General features: G+C 42.1%; 1 protein-coding gene across 1 annotated transcript in view; it reads left to right on the top strand.

Moving 5' to 3' along the window:
• tprn (taperin) overlaps positions 1–16,641 on the top strand; it is a 33,818-nt gene extending 17,177 nt beyond the window's left edge. Inside the window, exons 2-4 of the mRNA XM_039780354.1 lie at positions 8,550–8,751; positions 12,874–12,998; positions 13,455–16,641. Of these exons, the coding sequence (XP_039636288.1) occupies positions 8,550–8,751; positions 12,874–12,998; positions 13,455–13,517 (390 nt within the window). The 3' untranslated portion in view covers positions 13,518–16,641. The remainder of the gene's footprint in view (positions 1–8,549; positions 8,752–12,873; positions 12,999–13,454) is intronic.
• The last annotated feature ends 178 nt before the right edge of the window (positions 16,642–16,819 follow it).

The raw sequence follows: 16,819 nt of genomic DNA on the forward strand, positions 1-16,819 counted from the left end.
TCCGTGTAAGAGCGTAAACGTCACAGTTTATAACAACAAAATGCAAATTTGATGGTGCTACAGGTTACTGTTGCAGCATTACATATGTATCGCAATCATTCCACATGGACGGGACATTTAAAGTTTCACAATGATGACAAAAAGCCGCGGTCAAGTCGAACAGGTTAACAGCCGTTTCCAGCAGCCTTCAGTCTGATCAGGAAGTCCCGGAAACACTCCCATCCTGTTAGGTCCCATTCTGATTTATTAAAATGTTTTCAGACCTGTACATCAGCTTGTTAACAGTCTCCAGTTGTTTTTATTATTAAAACGCTCTGCAGGCGATCTGATGCTAATGAACAACCGACTGTGGATGATCCATAATCGGAACAATTTTAGTCTCTCTGACTTTTAAACGTCACCATCAGCCACACAACACGTGTTCTGTACAGAATAAGCCTTTAAAGCAGACATATAGCAATTAAAATCCCTCCGATTCAAAAACAATAATAAAGTTTGTGTAAAATGTCATCATGTTGATGTCAATTCTGAACCGGTCGGCTGTTACAGTGGATCAGCTGAGCGCCAGGCGTTTCCCGTCATGCCCTAGGTCTTGCAGTCGGTGGAGAGCAACTGCGTCGCCTGGCTCTAAAACCTGCGGCCGCCTTGATCTCGTGAGGTTGTCGTTAACCACGTGAGCATGACGTCAGAGCAAGTCGGGATAAGGTCAGACACAAATCCAACTGACATGCATTGCCAGCGATCGATTCTGCTCAGGCCACGCTCATCTCGAACGAGCCTAACGTCTTACAGCGCTTCACAGATGTGAATTTATTTTGTCCTCAAATACACCACAGCCTCTCTTCCTCCCAATCTATATTTGTCTGGATGAAAATAGTTCAAGTTTCAGGTTGATTTTCGAATTGAAATCTCCTCTGTTCCCCTTCTCTTATTGTCCTGCTACCATAGTCCAGATGAGAGTAGGGAGGAGTTGTCCACTTATCTGAGTCTCCTTCGAGCAATAAGCTTAACAAGCAGCAGCGGGTAGTGTGGCCAGTGCTCGGTCGTGGCCGGTTGTTTTCTTTGGCCCCCCTTTCAGCTTTCATACAGGCTGCCCTACATTATCGATCTAGCCCCCGAAACTGTATGAAACAAAATGTATGCTGAATTGTCTATTTTACAAATATTAGTTGTCGCTCATCAGGATCAGGAGAACAACTCGCCAGTTTCCTGATGATTCTGCTAACCTCCTGCTAGCCTCCAGCCGACTCAGCTAGCCTGAGCTAGCCAGACAGCTGGCTCTACGTTTTTCAAATGTAAACACTTAGGAAAAGGTGGAGAAGATGAGCTCAAGCTAGCCCGGATTCGGTGGATGCCTAAAAAAGTATTGAAATCGGTACCCGGCCCTAGTGATTATGTGATCCTGTGGGATCTTGTGATGTCGCGATAATACAGTTTCCATGGAAGTTTAGCTGTATGCAGCCCGAAAGTAATACCACTACATATTTAAATTCATTTCATCTGTATTATTTATTTACAGTTAATCCAAAATGTGCACATTGTCAACAGTTTTCACTGGAACTACCTTTTTACCAAAGAAATAGTCCCTGCAAAAACTAGAAAGTCCAGTCACCTCTATGGTATTGGGTGACGTGGAGTGATTTTTATTGATGAATACAAAGGTTACTGGTTCCCTCTGCATCTTTTCTTTCCGTCAACAACCCCAAATGGACCAAGCCTTGGACTTTATCATGCACTTGTTTTGAAGTTCTGAGTGACTGAATGTCCTTCTTCCGTAATGTCCCAACTATAAGCATACCGGCAGGGTTTTATCTCTCTTCCTGTAATACTTGTGCACCGATTAGCCTCATATCTGGTAACACCCAATAAATCACATTATCTCACTGATTAACTGGTATCGTCAAAAGGCATCTCTGACGAAGCTTCTCTACCAGTTTCCCCCCAGCTTGCAGTGTTAATGCTAAGCTAGGCTGAACACATCTTGGGCCTATTTGAACATACAGAGATGAAATGACACAGATTTCTTCTTAGTAGGAAAGCAAACAGTCATGTAAAACCCAACATATCTGAATATTTTTTTACATGTATTATTTGAAAAAAAGAAAAAAGGATGCTATTCATGTATTAAATGTAGGTCACGATAAAAAAAAAAAATGGATAAACGAAAGAGCAGACTTTTGAAATGTGTGCGTGAATATCTTCTCCATCTGATCATTAATGAAGCACCCCACCACTTTGTCTCCCCAAATGAGGCCCTGTGCTTGCACGCTAGTTATCCCAATTTACCAGCACAGTGGAGAGGTACACCGCGTGCTTTGTTTGAGTCCGTGTAGGCTTTATTATCCCTCTCCCACTAATGCAGCTGCAGCTAAACTCCTTAGCCGGTTCATTGTGATGCTGTGCTAATATTGTCTACCTGGTTGGAGATTAGCTCTTAATCAGGCACCTGGTCAGTCTCCTCCGAGCAGGTACAAACCTTTTTTAAAAGGACTTTAACGGGCCATATCAGGCACAGTGCTTTAGCAGAAATGTTGACATGATTTAGGTTTTTGCATGCACCAGAGGCTTCCGATGCTTTTTATTTATTTATTTACACTTACTGTACAGTATGTGAGCAGATGCAAACCCAATACCAACATGACTGTCCACACCACGCCCTAAGCCACCTGGCCCCGCTGAGATGAACATAGAAATGCATTTTGAAGAGATGCACACTCAGTCTCACGTACATCATGTAAACGCTAACTATTGTGTCGCATCTTCACTGTAAGTCTGGAGTCCAACCCGGTCAGCTGTGTGTGTGTGTGTGTGTGTGTGTGTGTGTGTGTGTCTGTGCGTGCATTCAAGAGGAACCACTTTTCACCAAACGAGGACACGCCATGCTGGGTGGCCTGGAAAAAAATAAAAAAAATCCTGGCACAGCTCCCATTTCGCCTATTGGCCGAGGCACATTCATGAAGACATAATCTCATCTGCCGACTCTCTTCTTCCTCTCCCCCTCACTTTCTTATTTTTTCTGTTTTCCCCATGTCCCTTTGTGCGTCATACACAACATGCAATCAACAAAAAACCGAGCTGATGACACTCGGGTGAAAGGAACTTGTGGGATGAATATTATTTACTCAGCTTAGCGTCGTAGTCCCCCATCTGATGTCTCAATCTGGTGGGGTTGAAGCCTCTGCAGCAGCAGCTCCAGCTCCCGACTCTGCAGACAACCGCAGTCCTATCAAGTTCTTTTCATTTTGAATTCAACTTCAAACCCCTCCCCTCTCTTTTTTTCAGACGATGCAACAAAATCTATCTCAGACCTGAAATGATTCTTTTCTTTCTTTCGTTTTGTTTCAATATCTGCCCTCCCATTTCCTTCATTTCCTCCCTTACTCTTACCTCGTGAATTATGTACAATATAGAAATTACATTTGAAAAACAATTTTAAACCAGACACCAATATAACGTTGTCGTTTTTTTTAGTCCAGGCCAGTAAGTAACTTTGATTGTGATAAACACATCAATGAAGTGAAATTTTAAGTGTCAAACACTTCATTTCCTGCATTCTGATAAATGTTTATGCAACAAATGTTCGGTGGAAAGGTCTTTATTCATGTGAAGGAAAACACAAAATTCAGGAGGCAGGTGACAATTCAAAATATAAAAATATAATGGAACAATATAAAGCAGTAAGGGGGGGGGGGGTTCACATCAGGGACCTGGGTCTGGATCCGAGTAAACTTGACCCCAAAGTCCAGTTTGTTTGATTAGTTTGAACACTGAGTACCGTACCCAGGCCCGGTTGGTCGATCTGTGCCAAAGTCCATTCGAAAAAGTGGTCTTGAGTACAGTTCATGCAACGGTTCATCTGGTACGGTTCGCATCAGGTGTGAAAACCAACTGTACCAAAACACGAAAATGGACTACTATTTAACGTGACTACAAGGAGTTTTTAACTGGTTATAAAACTCAATTTAAAACTGATGCCACTTTGTCAGACTCCGATCTGGCTTCGCTTCCACCTTCGACCTGCAGTCAGAGTTCCAGCGGGAGGCTAAGCGCTCCGCGCCCAGCAGCTCCTCGCAGAGATTCACCTCGCTGCACTGCCGGTCCGCGGGGGTAGCAGGCTAACCCTAACCCTCATGCAGGAAAAACCCTGAATAGGTCAGTTGTTGGCGCGGCCTCCTGTCTGAGTGCCCTGTGGTGAATGAGAAGGACAGCAGGGCTGAGGCGGCCCCCGGTTGGCCTGTCCCACAGCCTGAGGACAGAAGACGAATCACTTCTGCCTCCATGATGCAGGCTTTTATCCCAGAGATGTAAAAAGACACACAACTGAAGCTCAAATATGAGCAGCAGCAGGCTGGGATATATAATGATTGCAGTTCTGTTACCCCCGCATTTGTGTTGCCTATCTTCTAAGTTGTATTAATGCTGCAGCTAAGCAGCTAAAACGTAAAGTCAGAGAGAGGACACATCATTGACTGAGGCATTTCACAAGAGCCTCATCCAACATGAGTCTCATGTGAGCAAAGTGCTTGTAGACCAGACGAAAAGAAAAGTGAAAGACGGTGAAAGAGGAAGCGAGCCCAGTGGCTAGCCTGATTTATTGATAGACTTGCTTTTGGCATCCGGAGACTAACTCTAAGACAGGATGCCAGTTTAGCAAGAAAATGCTTTTCATGGTGTACACATGAACACTGAAACTAAAAAAAGGTTTCAGGGCTAAAAATAGGCGACGCCTGGGACTGAGGGCCCTTGTAAAGATGATATCATAGACTCAGAGCCTGTATCTATACACAGGATTAAATTTGTTTTGTGGATTGTACTGTCACTATGGCTGAATACTAAATGTAGAAACCTAGACTGGCTGTCAGGAGGAAGAAGTAGATCTATCAAGATGAAACCATTGTTATTGCATCTAGTTTGGTCAGTATTGAAAGATTAGCGGTGTTACTTATACCTTGAATATTTTCTAAAAAAAGCGAATGAAGGGAACTTTCCATTTCCCTCTGGTCTTGAACCATTGCATTTATATTCACTTCTTATCTTCTCAAAGAACAGGCCTTTATCCCTGAACTTTTGATATTTATGCCTCCTTAATTTTACAACTAGCAGAAGAGGTTGATAGTAATTCTTTGAAATACCTCACCTTAAAACCTTTAGAAACTAGAGGCAGAAATGTAAAACAAATTATGTAGCTGAACACTGTGATGATATAGATTACAACCTGGAAATCACAGACTAAACCATACGGATTAGGTAACAATAGTGAGTAACTGGTTGAAAGGTCACACTTGTAAAGGCTCCTTGTTTAGTTCACAGGGTTCACAGTCTGTTCTCTGAACCCTTGTCCTACTCCACACTGCCTCTTCAAGTTCATAAGAACAAATGTATATGCGTAATGAGAAGTAAACCGTTGTAAAAACAGTGAGTCAAAGTCATAGGCTCAGGAGCTTAAGAGTTCAACAGTCTAATGGGTATGGGCCTGAGCCTGGTGGTGCGGGACCGGATGCTGCCATAACGTCTGCCCGACGGCAGCAGGCAGAACTGTTTGTGGCTGGGGGTGATTGGGGTCTCTGATAATCCTTGGCCTTCTTCCTGCATCACCGGGTGTAGCGGTCCTCCATGGATGTGCTGTGTAGTTTTCACCACCCTGACATAACATGTCAGAGCAAGCATGAAAGCTAAATGATACAGCTTCCTCACTGATATCATTATCTCAATAGATGTTTTTGTCTGGACTGTATTGTATTCGTTTTGGGACACAGTCATATATATATATATATATATATAATTTGCGTGTCATTTGCATACATGTGATGTGAAACCCTTTGAAAAGTTTTTAGCTAATGGGAACACGTAAAGATTAAATAACAGATGTCCAAGAATCAATCCTTGCGGAACTCCACATGTGAAATGCTCTGATGTACAGCTACCAATTGATACAAATAGTCACTGTCTTGAAGGTAGGACTTCAACCAATTCAGGACTATGTTAGAGAGGTCAGCCTTCTAGTCTATTAATATATTGTGGTCAACAGTATCATGTAAGCCTTTAGTCAGTCATCATATCAGAACCTGTTTAGATGCTTTAAAAGTTAAATATGGTCAAAATACTACTTTATGTTTTTTTAATAAATAGAAATGCATAGTATCGTGTTAATTAATAATGTTTTTGGTGTCATACAATTGAAGTAGTCCACCTACATTCAATTGATTTTCAGTTGAATGAGTAAGTAAATACACTTAAATACCAGAACATTGCTGTTTTGTTATAGTATATATGTATTGTGTCAATAACTATCCCAGATGATGAGGCTTGAACAGTACAGTATCAATACTTTGTTCTACTAGAGGACTTCAGAAGGACTATGATGTCTGTAAAAGTGAGGAAATGTGTTTAATTCCCAGGTTACTACAAGTAGGAAGTATTGAGTAAGAAAAATTATGCTTCCATGTGTACACACATCTTTTTGACATGCCGACTCACTGACTCATATTATGTTGCAAAAAACTATTTCTCTACCATCACACACATCACCATACTCACAGAGATAGACCATTAAGACGTTGTATGTATATATATAATTATAAGGATATGGATCAAGCATGACATTTTAAAATGGTGGTGGAGTTTGAACCCTGACTGGTCTTGAGTCGGGGGTGGTGTTGCTGGCTTGTGGCCTTGTGACGGAGATTAGGGCAGATTTAGATCACGGACTGTAGAGTAGATGGAGTCAGGTACAATACGTTAAGAGCAGTCAGCTGATGGCCTCGGGGAGGACATGGACGTGTGTGTGTGTGTGTGTGTGTGTGTGTGTGTGTGTGTGTGTGTGTGTGTGTGTGTGTGTGTGTGTGTGTGTGTGTGTGTGTGTGTGTGTGTGTGTGTGTGTGTGTGTGTGTGTGTGTGTGTGTGTGTGTGTGTGTGTGTGTGTGTGTGTGTGTGTGTGTGTGTGTGTGTGTGTGTTGGCTGTCGTCTCCATTGGCAACCCAGGAGACAAACTAATACCATTTTGAGTTTGCAATGCCTACGTGTGGCCAGACTACGATACATGGTTTTAGATTTGTGAGTGCCAAAGGAGAGGTTAAGACTGCACTACAAAATAAAATCCTATAAAATAAAGGGCGTACTGAAGGAATTTCTTTTTTGTTTACATAAGATGCATGAGAAAAGTTGACATCAATTTCAAAGTAGCAATAAACAGAAGAAAAGAAGAAACCCACACATAAAATATAAACAATAATCAAGAAGGTATCATCAGATTTTGGAAAAAAATACAAAATTTCAAAACAGAATTGAATTCCCTTTTGAATGTTACAACAGCAGCTTAAATGATATTCTGTGAATGTTATTGTAGCAGGAACTTCTCAGAGAACCTGTCACATTATTTTCTAAAGGGGTGAGATGTCTCCTTTGAGAATAAATGCCAGTCAGACTGCCCACTGACTGGTGGCGGAGTTGCCATTCATGTTGGATTACACGTTGCAGCAAAGTGCGAGGGCCCGTCTTACCCCACGGATCCATGTTCGCAGACCACTGAAGCGTTGCCAAACAGACATGTCTTACAGCGAACGCTCTGAGGCGATCAATCACAGGCCCTGGGCTCCTGCAAGGCTGCCACCTGTCCCACTTAGAGGACGCGTCAAGTACAGTACATGCAGTCACAGACTCGCCTGAATAAACTGCAGCTGGTTCTCAAAGAACCTCAATTAAAAGCTCTTTTGAATAAGTGATGAGGTAGTTGTTTGGTGTTGAGCTAAACTGGCATTACCGCAGTGTGAGCAGGGCTGAGACACGCAATAACCTACATTATAGATGGTTTGATTACAGAGCAATAAGGAAGTACTGTAATAACCTGTTAATGTTTACTGTGCTCGTAAAATGCATAGGCGTGATGCCAGTATTATGTTAGAAGCTGTGCTTTGGAAGACATCGGATACTTTAAATCTTGGCTGAAGCCTGTAAAGTTTGGCCTCTCTACTTTTTCCATTCATTTTTTTTATTAATAATGCTGCATTTTATTAAAGCATTTAAAGATGGATTTTTTTTTGTTTTCATTATAGTGCCCCTAAATACCAAAACATGGAGATGAGATGGCATTGTGGGATTTACTGGAGGATAAGTGTAGTGAAAACAGTAGTTCCTATCAGAAAATGACCGTACCTTATTGTACCTTATTGTACCTTATTGTCTCCTTTCCTTTTTTTTCCAGCCAGCTACACTTAAAAGAAAAAATGAAATATTTGCTCCAAATCATGAACAGGCACCGGCCCAAATTTAGTTTGGCTGGTCTTATTTTCTTTCTCATGTTGCCAGTGAAGTGAAAAACAAACAAACATGGAGGCAGGGGAAATCTGTGTCAACAATATAAGTATAAAAAAAAGATGTAATTTACCCATTGGTATGATTTGTTTTTTAGTTGTTGTTTCTCTGTTATTTATTTTTATATTTTTTAAATCAATCAATCAAAAGAATTGCCAAATCAAAGCAGTTCAATAACCTGTTTAGTATAATAGAGAATTGCTTATTGCCATTGTTCTGTCTCTGTGTGTCTTCTGCAGCTTAAGATCTCATTCAACGAGTCGAGTCTCCACAGTACGTACGAGTATCCGTCAGAGAGCAGCGCGTGGGACAGCGGGGACGAGGACGAGGACGAGAAACTGGACGAAAAGCTGGCGGACGAACAGCCGAGCATGGTGGGACGCATCCACATCCCCCGACCCAGTTTTACCGGCTCGCCCACGCACACGAGCAACAGTAACGGTGAGGAGTTAACGCGGTTAATTTGATGCTTTTGTGGTGATAGTGCAGCTTAGATGTCCAGTTTGAACTCCTATAGCTTTTCTTTTGACCAACACGTTGGTCTAGACATCTCAACAGCTATCGCTGTAAGAAAAATCCTGCAGATATTCATGTTCCTCAGAGGACGAACCCTTTCCATTTTGGACACCCCCACCTGCTTTTCCTCTTTGGATGGATATAAATACAAATCGTGTTATTAGGTGTATTTATGTGTCACTTATGTAAAATCGGAGTCAGCAGAAGGATTTTCTAGGACACACAAGATCAAGAAAAACAAAATGAATAATGAGTAAATTAAATCAAAAGCAGTTAGCAAGAATATTAAAAGGAGGACTGGTGAGAATAGATAAACAAGAACCAAATATTCAGGGCAGGATCTACCGCAATTACTTGATGCAAGAAAAAAAAAAAAAAAAAGTGCATTTAAAGGAGAGATTTGCAGCAAAACTGTATCGTATAGTAGTAATAGTATATCTTTATTCAGAATGCAGATATACAAACAAACAAGGCACTTTTACAAATCTGCTTCAAAAATAGAGCTTTTGCCTCGGGTCGAGCACATAAACCAAGGAGAACCTAGGAGCTTATACGTAACCAATCGACATGCGACTAAAAAAGTTAGCGAGGCAGTGGAAACTTAATTTTGGTGGAAATGACACCACTCCTAAATTGTTGGATGGAAGAAATGTAGGCGAGATCTTGGAAGAAAGGAACAGAGATAAGACAGGACTATCTGAATGTATTATTTTATTTCTAATCAGTTTACAAATAGCAAACCATCCCATAATTAACAGCTGTCTTGTATAGCTGTTAACGTGTAGGGGAACTCAAGGGGGTAAGCCAGCCTCCGCAAAGCATACCTCCTACGGAGCCATTTGGATGCTAATAAGCCATCACCTCCCGTTAGCATTCCATTGACTCCCATTCATTTTGACAGCGAATAACTTTACATCTGAAGCGTTTAAAGACTGAATTTGTCAATTTTTCATTTCTAAAGAAACACGACAATGTATAAAAGGCTCCATTACCTTGTACCTCACGTTATGGCTCCGTAGCAGACGTTTTTGTAAAAATAGGCTAACGATTGTGTCATAACCAAGTGACTTACTGTCACGTAGTAGACAAATTACCGTATAGTACAGGAGAAGCTCAGAGGCAGTTTCAACTCACATGAGCTGTTTAAGTTTAATTACTAATGTTAACTAGCATTTTAGTTATCAATAATTAGCCTGTGCCTATGTTATCTCCTTACATATACCTTTGCTCTCCGTCTCTGCAAGATTGGGAATGATTGAGATTTCTCTCGGCACAGCTACCAGAAGACTTACAACTTTCAGACAGGTTGCTCACGTCACGTCTACGTCGGCAAGGTAGTTGGAGGCTGCGCAGTAACGCTCAGCCGTCACCGGAAAAGTGCTTCTAATAGCCTTCGCTGGTCTCCGTGGAACAGTACGGCGTCGCTGTGTCCATTTATTTAACTGTCTATGGGGAGCTAAGCCCATTTTCAAAATTCTTACGCGTTATTCCTATGGTCTAAGACAGTCCAAAAAATACAAGTAAACATTAACAACTCTCAAATTCAAAGTGTAAAGTCTGGAACCGCTCCATAGACAATGACTTGGTAAAGCTGTTGTAGATGACACTGAGAGCACCCCAGGGGGAATGTTCTGGGTACATGGGTCCATTTTCTGTTTCACAGCTGAGAACACTACAATAGAATAAAGCTCATCTGGGTATAAAAAAAAAAGACCGCAAAATCAGTGCCTTGATTACATCACAAGTGTGAGACTTACTTCTCTGGTTTCCGGCTTTGAGAGAGAGAGTAGATCATGTTCACAAACGTTGACCGGAATTTTCCTAGGCCGCTGCAATAACATGTTGGAATTGTTAATTCAGCTGGTGTTCCCCTTTTAAGCTGAGGCTGAGTCACGGGGACTTTTGAGTTGATTTTTCAGTCGCGTTCTGTGGTATTTTAAACGTCTTTATGTGTCCACCCAACCCTTTTCATTAAGACTCAGTAGTTCAGCCACGGTTCCCCTTTTTCACGTTGTGTAGGACAATCATAAAAAATACCCATGAAACCGCTCTTTTTCCCTTCTTAAAGCTGATGGGCAGTGATTGGCGTTGGACTAAATATGAAGAGCATGTGTTGTGTCGTTTCTGAACCGTGTGGTTTTGGCTGTACAATTACATAAACAAATGTGACAAAGAATTTGGGGTTACACTTTACTTGAAGGTATCTACATAAGAGTGACATGAAACTGTCATGAATGTGTCATAAACATTATAAACAAGTCATAAACGTTTATGACGTAACGCTTCTTTTAGTAAGTGTCATTCGGTTTTTGTCATGACAAGTTATGGTTAGAGTTAGAGTTATGGTTATGGTTAGGGTTAGGGTTAAGCCCCTGACACACCAACCCGACGGCCGACCGTCGGCCTGATCAGTCGGCTCCCCGAGGGTCCAAAAAGTTCCTCGGAACACACCGAAGCGACGCCGACTTGAGCGTACGTTCTGCGCGTGCGCAAGACCTAATACGTCTCCATAACAGCAGGCGGCGCTAATCTGTATTGTCGCCCAAAGAATGAAAACCAGCAGCTGATTGGACGAACACGTCACGTGGGTCTGGCTGCTCCAGGATTTCACAGCCGGGCATAATGGCGGCATCGTTCGGAATACGATCTCATATTTCATTTTATGTTTCTGAAAACAAAATAGGCCGTATAGTGTCTGAATCTGTCTTCATTTCAGATCGACAAAGGTCCGTTTTTAAAAGATTTTCGTCAGATTTTGAGAGGCGTTAGTCAGGCACTCCACCAATCAGATTGGCCATTGAGTCCGACTGCCCGCCTTCCGATTCAACCTGTCACATCGGCCCAAATGAAGGCCGAGGGCACGGAACACACCGAACAGACGCCAGTCACTGACCTGGCCAGTTTTCGATTTTCGGGGTTGGCGTGTCAGGGTCTTGAGGGTTCATGTGTTCATGACAGTGTCATGTCACTCTTATGTAGATACCTTCAAGTAAAGCGTTACCAAGTTTAGGAATGTATAATGAGATAATGAGCTGTGCCGACATACATGAAGACAATCTAAATTGCTCGGAAAATGAGGGGAATAATTCAAATAGAAACAGAATGAATTTATAGGAGAGACATTTAGTTTGAAGCTAAACAAGCTTTTTTTTTTTTTTTCTTCTCATATCCGAGTTGTCTGATCAGGCCGTTGCTTCTTTATTATGTCAGCATCACGACCCTCATGTGCCTGGTGCAAGAGACCGACAACATTAGGTTATATAGCTCTAATCTACGGCTCTGCATCAGCTATGGTGACAGAGACCTCTACTGGACAAATCATGAAACACATTCCAATGGAGTTTTCTGTTTCCATTTTCTCTTCATCAGCTCACTTACTACTTCAAAAAAAGTAGTATCTCATCAATATTGCTAGGTTTTCCATGTTATTGAAATATGACTAAATCATTAAAAGGAATGAGGGTTTAATAGTGGCAACAACGCATGGAGAAAAAAGAGTTCTTAACATTTTAAAGCAATACTTGAGTAAAAGTACAAGTATCTTGTACAAGTACCAGAAAATGACTTTGGTAAAAGTCTCATTTTAGAATATTAACTTGTTAGGGGTGCGCAAAAAAAATCGTTTCATTCGTATCGCGACTCAAGCTCTCCCGATTCAAAATCAATTCATAGAATTCCCAAAAATGTATTTATTATTGTTATTTTTTCGTCTCTTACCATTGCGGCAGAGCCTGCACAAGGTGCTTCCATGACACTATCAGTCATGATGCTTCCTCCTCTTCTTCTTCAGTTTTGGCCTATGGTTGTTTTTTCCAGTGTAACAAATGACCGATTTTATTTTGTAGTAACTAAGGTGCTTTAGGGGAAATGTAGTAAAAGTATACATTTTATTTAGAAACTGTAGTGGGGTAAAAGTTTCCGGAAATATAAATAATGAAGTACAGATCCGTGAAAATTCTACTTAAGTACAGTAGCGAAGTATTTGTACCACGTCACATTACAACACTGCATTTTACTAAGAGATGATGTCTTTTTATCGCGTTGCAGACCTTTCCAGCTACATTCCCAAGCACTCTGTGGACTTCAGCGCCTGGCAGGAGCACAAACATGACGACAGCGTTTACCAGGAGGACGCCACTTCCCAACACACACCGATGACAGAGGAAGTTATGGTGAGAGACCACTCCCCCGTTCACCAGACACACCCTTTCTGTACCAGGGCTGTGTATTGGCAAGAATCTGGCGATACATGCGGGTCACGATTCAATATGTTGCAATATATTTCGATACTGTGCGTAAGGCGATGGATTGGGATTTTTGTCATTTTGTCAGTGTCATTTTAGAAAAACTAATATTTAAAAAAAAAAAAAAGACAGGATGTGCATAAAAGTCAAAGAAGTTTACTTTAGGTAAACAATTCAGTACACAGAAAATCAAACTGCCAGTTTGGGATTGTGGTTCCCAGGTTCTTAGTCCTCGACGCAGCGGCTGCAGGTTTGACTCCGACCTGCGGCCCTTTGCTGCGTGTCATTCTCTCTCTCTCTCTCTCTCTCTCTCTCTCTCCTTTCATGTATTCAGCTGTCCTGTCAAGTAATGGAATGGAATTGAAATGTCTCCTCTCTCCTCAGCTCACACCTGCAGACAGCTCCTCCCTGTCGGACTACAGCAGCGAGCCCGCTCTTTACTTCTGATCAGAGGGACCAATCAGCTGTACCGTAGCACCCCCCTCCCCCCTCCCTCCGTGGGACCAGCCGCCTGCAGCCAGAGCCCAGCCTGACCTGCCTCCAGCTCTACACTCCAGCCGTCTCCAAGCACATCTTCCTGCTCAGACAGGAAACACAGTATTTAGTCTGCTTTTTGGGGGTTTTTTTTGGGCTGATCTCCTGCCACGGAGCCCACCACCCACCTTATCTACCGCATATCACAGCAGATGAGCTTTTTTTTGCCAGGTGGTCCATTCCAAACCTTCTTTTCTGACCTGCCGCAAAGAATCCAAAAGCAGCTGGACTGTGTTTGCCCTTACCATCCTGGACAGTTGATCTGTCAGCCTCCCTCCCTCCCTCCCTCCCTCCCTCCCTCGCCCTCACTGACAACATATCAGACAGAATCCAATCAATTGTCAAAATCTAGAGAGACGTCTGCCTTCCTTCGCCAGACTGGAAGAAATTCACGTCCCCCCTATCCCCCCCATCCCTCCTGTGATTCTCATGCTTCCGACTTCAACATTTGCTTCAGGTTTTTTTTTTTTTTTTTGGGGGGGGGAGGGGGAGATGTTGACCAAACTCCTTTTTAAAAGAACAGGAAGCCGCCAGTGCCCGCGCGTAGGTAACGCCACGGTGACAGTGGTTCAGTGTTAGCATGGAAACATGTGATTTAAGGACGTCCAAAAAAACCCACGTAGGCTTTGTGGAGGACAGTGTCTGCTTGTGTCCATCGCTGGCACACTCAAACAAACACAAAAAAAATGATGAAAGGGTGCCACAATTGTAGTTTCTTTCTTTTTTTTTTGTACCTGCATGTTTAGATTTCTCTTTTTACTGTAAAGCTTCTGTATGCCTTTTTTCATTTTTTTTTGTATGTTTCCTGGCAAACCTCTGCCTGTATTAAAGCTGCTGGATGTTCAGTAGAAGAGTGTCAACAGCAAGCAAACTTCAACACACACCTTCCCTTCTTGGTGACAAAGGGAGGGGAGGGGGGGGGGGATATATATGCACCCCAGGGGGGTCATTTCTGTCAGTCAGTCAGTCAGCAACTGATTCTGATAACCCGCTTGAAAAAAAGTGACCTTGGCCAATGTCTGTACGTCCATATTGCTGGTGACAAAGAAAAACTCACCCTACTGTAGAATGTCTCTGTGTATGCTCTATCAAGGTGGTTGTGTGTCCCGTTTTATCGAAAGCTGTCAGCTGTCGCCTTTTTGTAGTCTGGCTCCTTGTGTATTTATTCCTGCTTAAATTTGAAGTTTGCATGTCTGAGACCTGCTCATGTACAAACCCCCCCCCCCCCGTTTTTTGTAGAGACACATTCATTTTGCTGGTATGGAAGGAAGCGGACGTGTTTTTTGCGTGTTGTTGTTTTCCAGTCGGACCTCATGTACTTTGACATTCCACGAAGAGAAAGAAGCCGGTCCATGGAAGTAACCAGGGCAGAACAACCATTAATGATCATTCATAATGTGGCATGTTTGTGAGAGCGAATGCAAGATTGTGTGTTTTTTGAAAGAAGATGTAATGTTTTTTTTTTGTTGTTTTTAATTAAGATTGTTTTATATACAAGAATGCACCAAGTTTTCCAGATTTTCTTTTTTTTTTTAAACTCCTAATGCCAAGTGATTAAAGTGTTGCTGTAACAGCCTCACGTTCATTCTTGACACCCCCCCCCCCCGGGGATCGAACCCTTCGGCCAGTATTGTTGTACAGTTTCCACCATATTTTTCATAAGTACATGAGATTTATTTCTTACTCCTGTCATTTATTTTTCGTTTCGTTTCTCCAATCAGATGAAATGTGTTTCAGCATCGAGGTTGGACTTTTTTTGCTGTTAGCAGACGGGACGTTTTTGTCCTCGTCTGATGAATTTAGGAATTCTCCGTTTCGTCTGGAGTCTTGGATGTTTAATGTCTTTTTGCACTGTCTGGCTTTTAGCTTCATTTTGCACCTCATGAGAAGCAACAGAGTAGGCAACGGAGGATACAGTGCACTTAAAAAGAACAAGTCTAGTCGAAGAGTTTTGTAGCCACTATTGACACACACACTATTATTACACAACCATTGATTGTATGTCAGATATGATGTATGAGACAGGATTTGGAGCTCTTGGTTGGCGGATTAACACTTTTTTTAGACTGCAGGTATTGATTTTTTTTGGAATAGAACTCTTCAATTGTACATGGTGAATGCACTGCCGATTAATGCCATGTCCACTGTTTTTAATCAGTTTGCCACAGCCTTGCATCAAAACTCTTATGATTGTCGGCCTGGTCGGCCACAAACTGTATCCCAAGTGTATAGTTTTCCACACAGGTCCAGGTCCTCATATTTGGCCTGAAATTAACCCCACAAACCCCCCCTCAAGTCCTTGTTTTTTTTTGGGTCGTGGTTATAGGTCAGTTCAGAATGATGTAGCCTACAGTAGCTTTCGAGGACCCCACCAGTGATTTAGCGTGTTTTTTAGCCCATTTAGTGCGACTCACAACTAGTTTTGCAAACCGTGCTACTGTGGTTTCGGAGTCTGAATATATTTTTGAACTATTCCAGATGTCCATTCGGTTTCCACTCAGTTTCATATGGTATAGAAGTCTACTAGAAGACTGGTTCTCGACATCACAGTGAATGCATTATGGTTGCATCGTCGTGCAGTTAGCGCTGGGTATCATTTCAGACACCTATGTTGCCACACCCAAATTATAATTTTTTGATGCTTTTCTCTAACACTTTTTTTTTGTCTACACTTAGTTGAAAACTGGACATTTCAATCATATGGTCTGAAAAGAAACCAGATTAGGAATCTGAGCAAGCGTTCCGTACTCCATACTTGGCGCTACAGACCCATTTCAGTCAGCACCAAATATCCAGCCCTATTACATGCAGTGCAGACATTTGAAATCAATCTGCACATAAACGACATTACCACACATTATCATCATGTAGGGTAAACGGAAACTGACAAGAACGCAGACCTTGACGCGCACTGCGATGGCATTACGCAACTCAACAGTTGACTAAAGACACTTCCATAGCATGAGGAAATGAATGGAAACCAATGGCTGCTTGAAAAAGCATAAACAAGTCGACAAAAAAATAAAAATAAGTGAAGTACACATTGATGTAATGTAATGAAATTTAAGGAGCTAAAAGACCCCAAATACATTGCAAAGTTAAATTTGGGCCGTATAGCGCGCCAGACTCTGACCTGCTGTGGTCCAATGACATGCCTGTGGATCCATCTGTAGTAAAAGTGCTGCCTTCAATGTCCAAAAGCCCAAAGAGGACAT

This window comes from Perca fluviatilis, chromosome 17, assembly GCF_010015445.1.
Source record: "Perca fluviatilis chromosome 17, GENO_Pfluv_1.0, whole genome shotgun sequence".
NCBI lineage: Eukaryota > Metazoa > Chordata > Actinopteri > Perciformes > Percidae > Perca > Perca fluviatilis.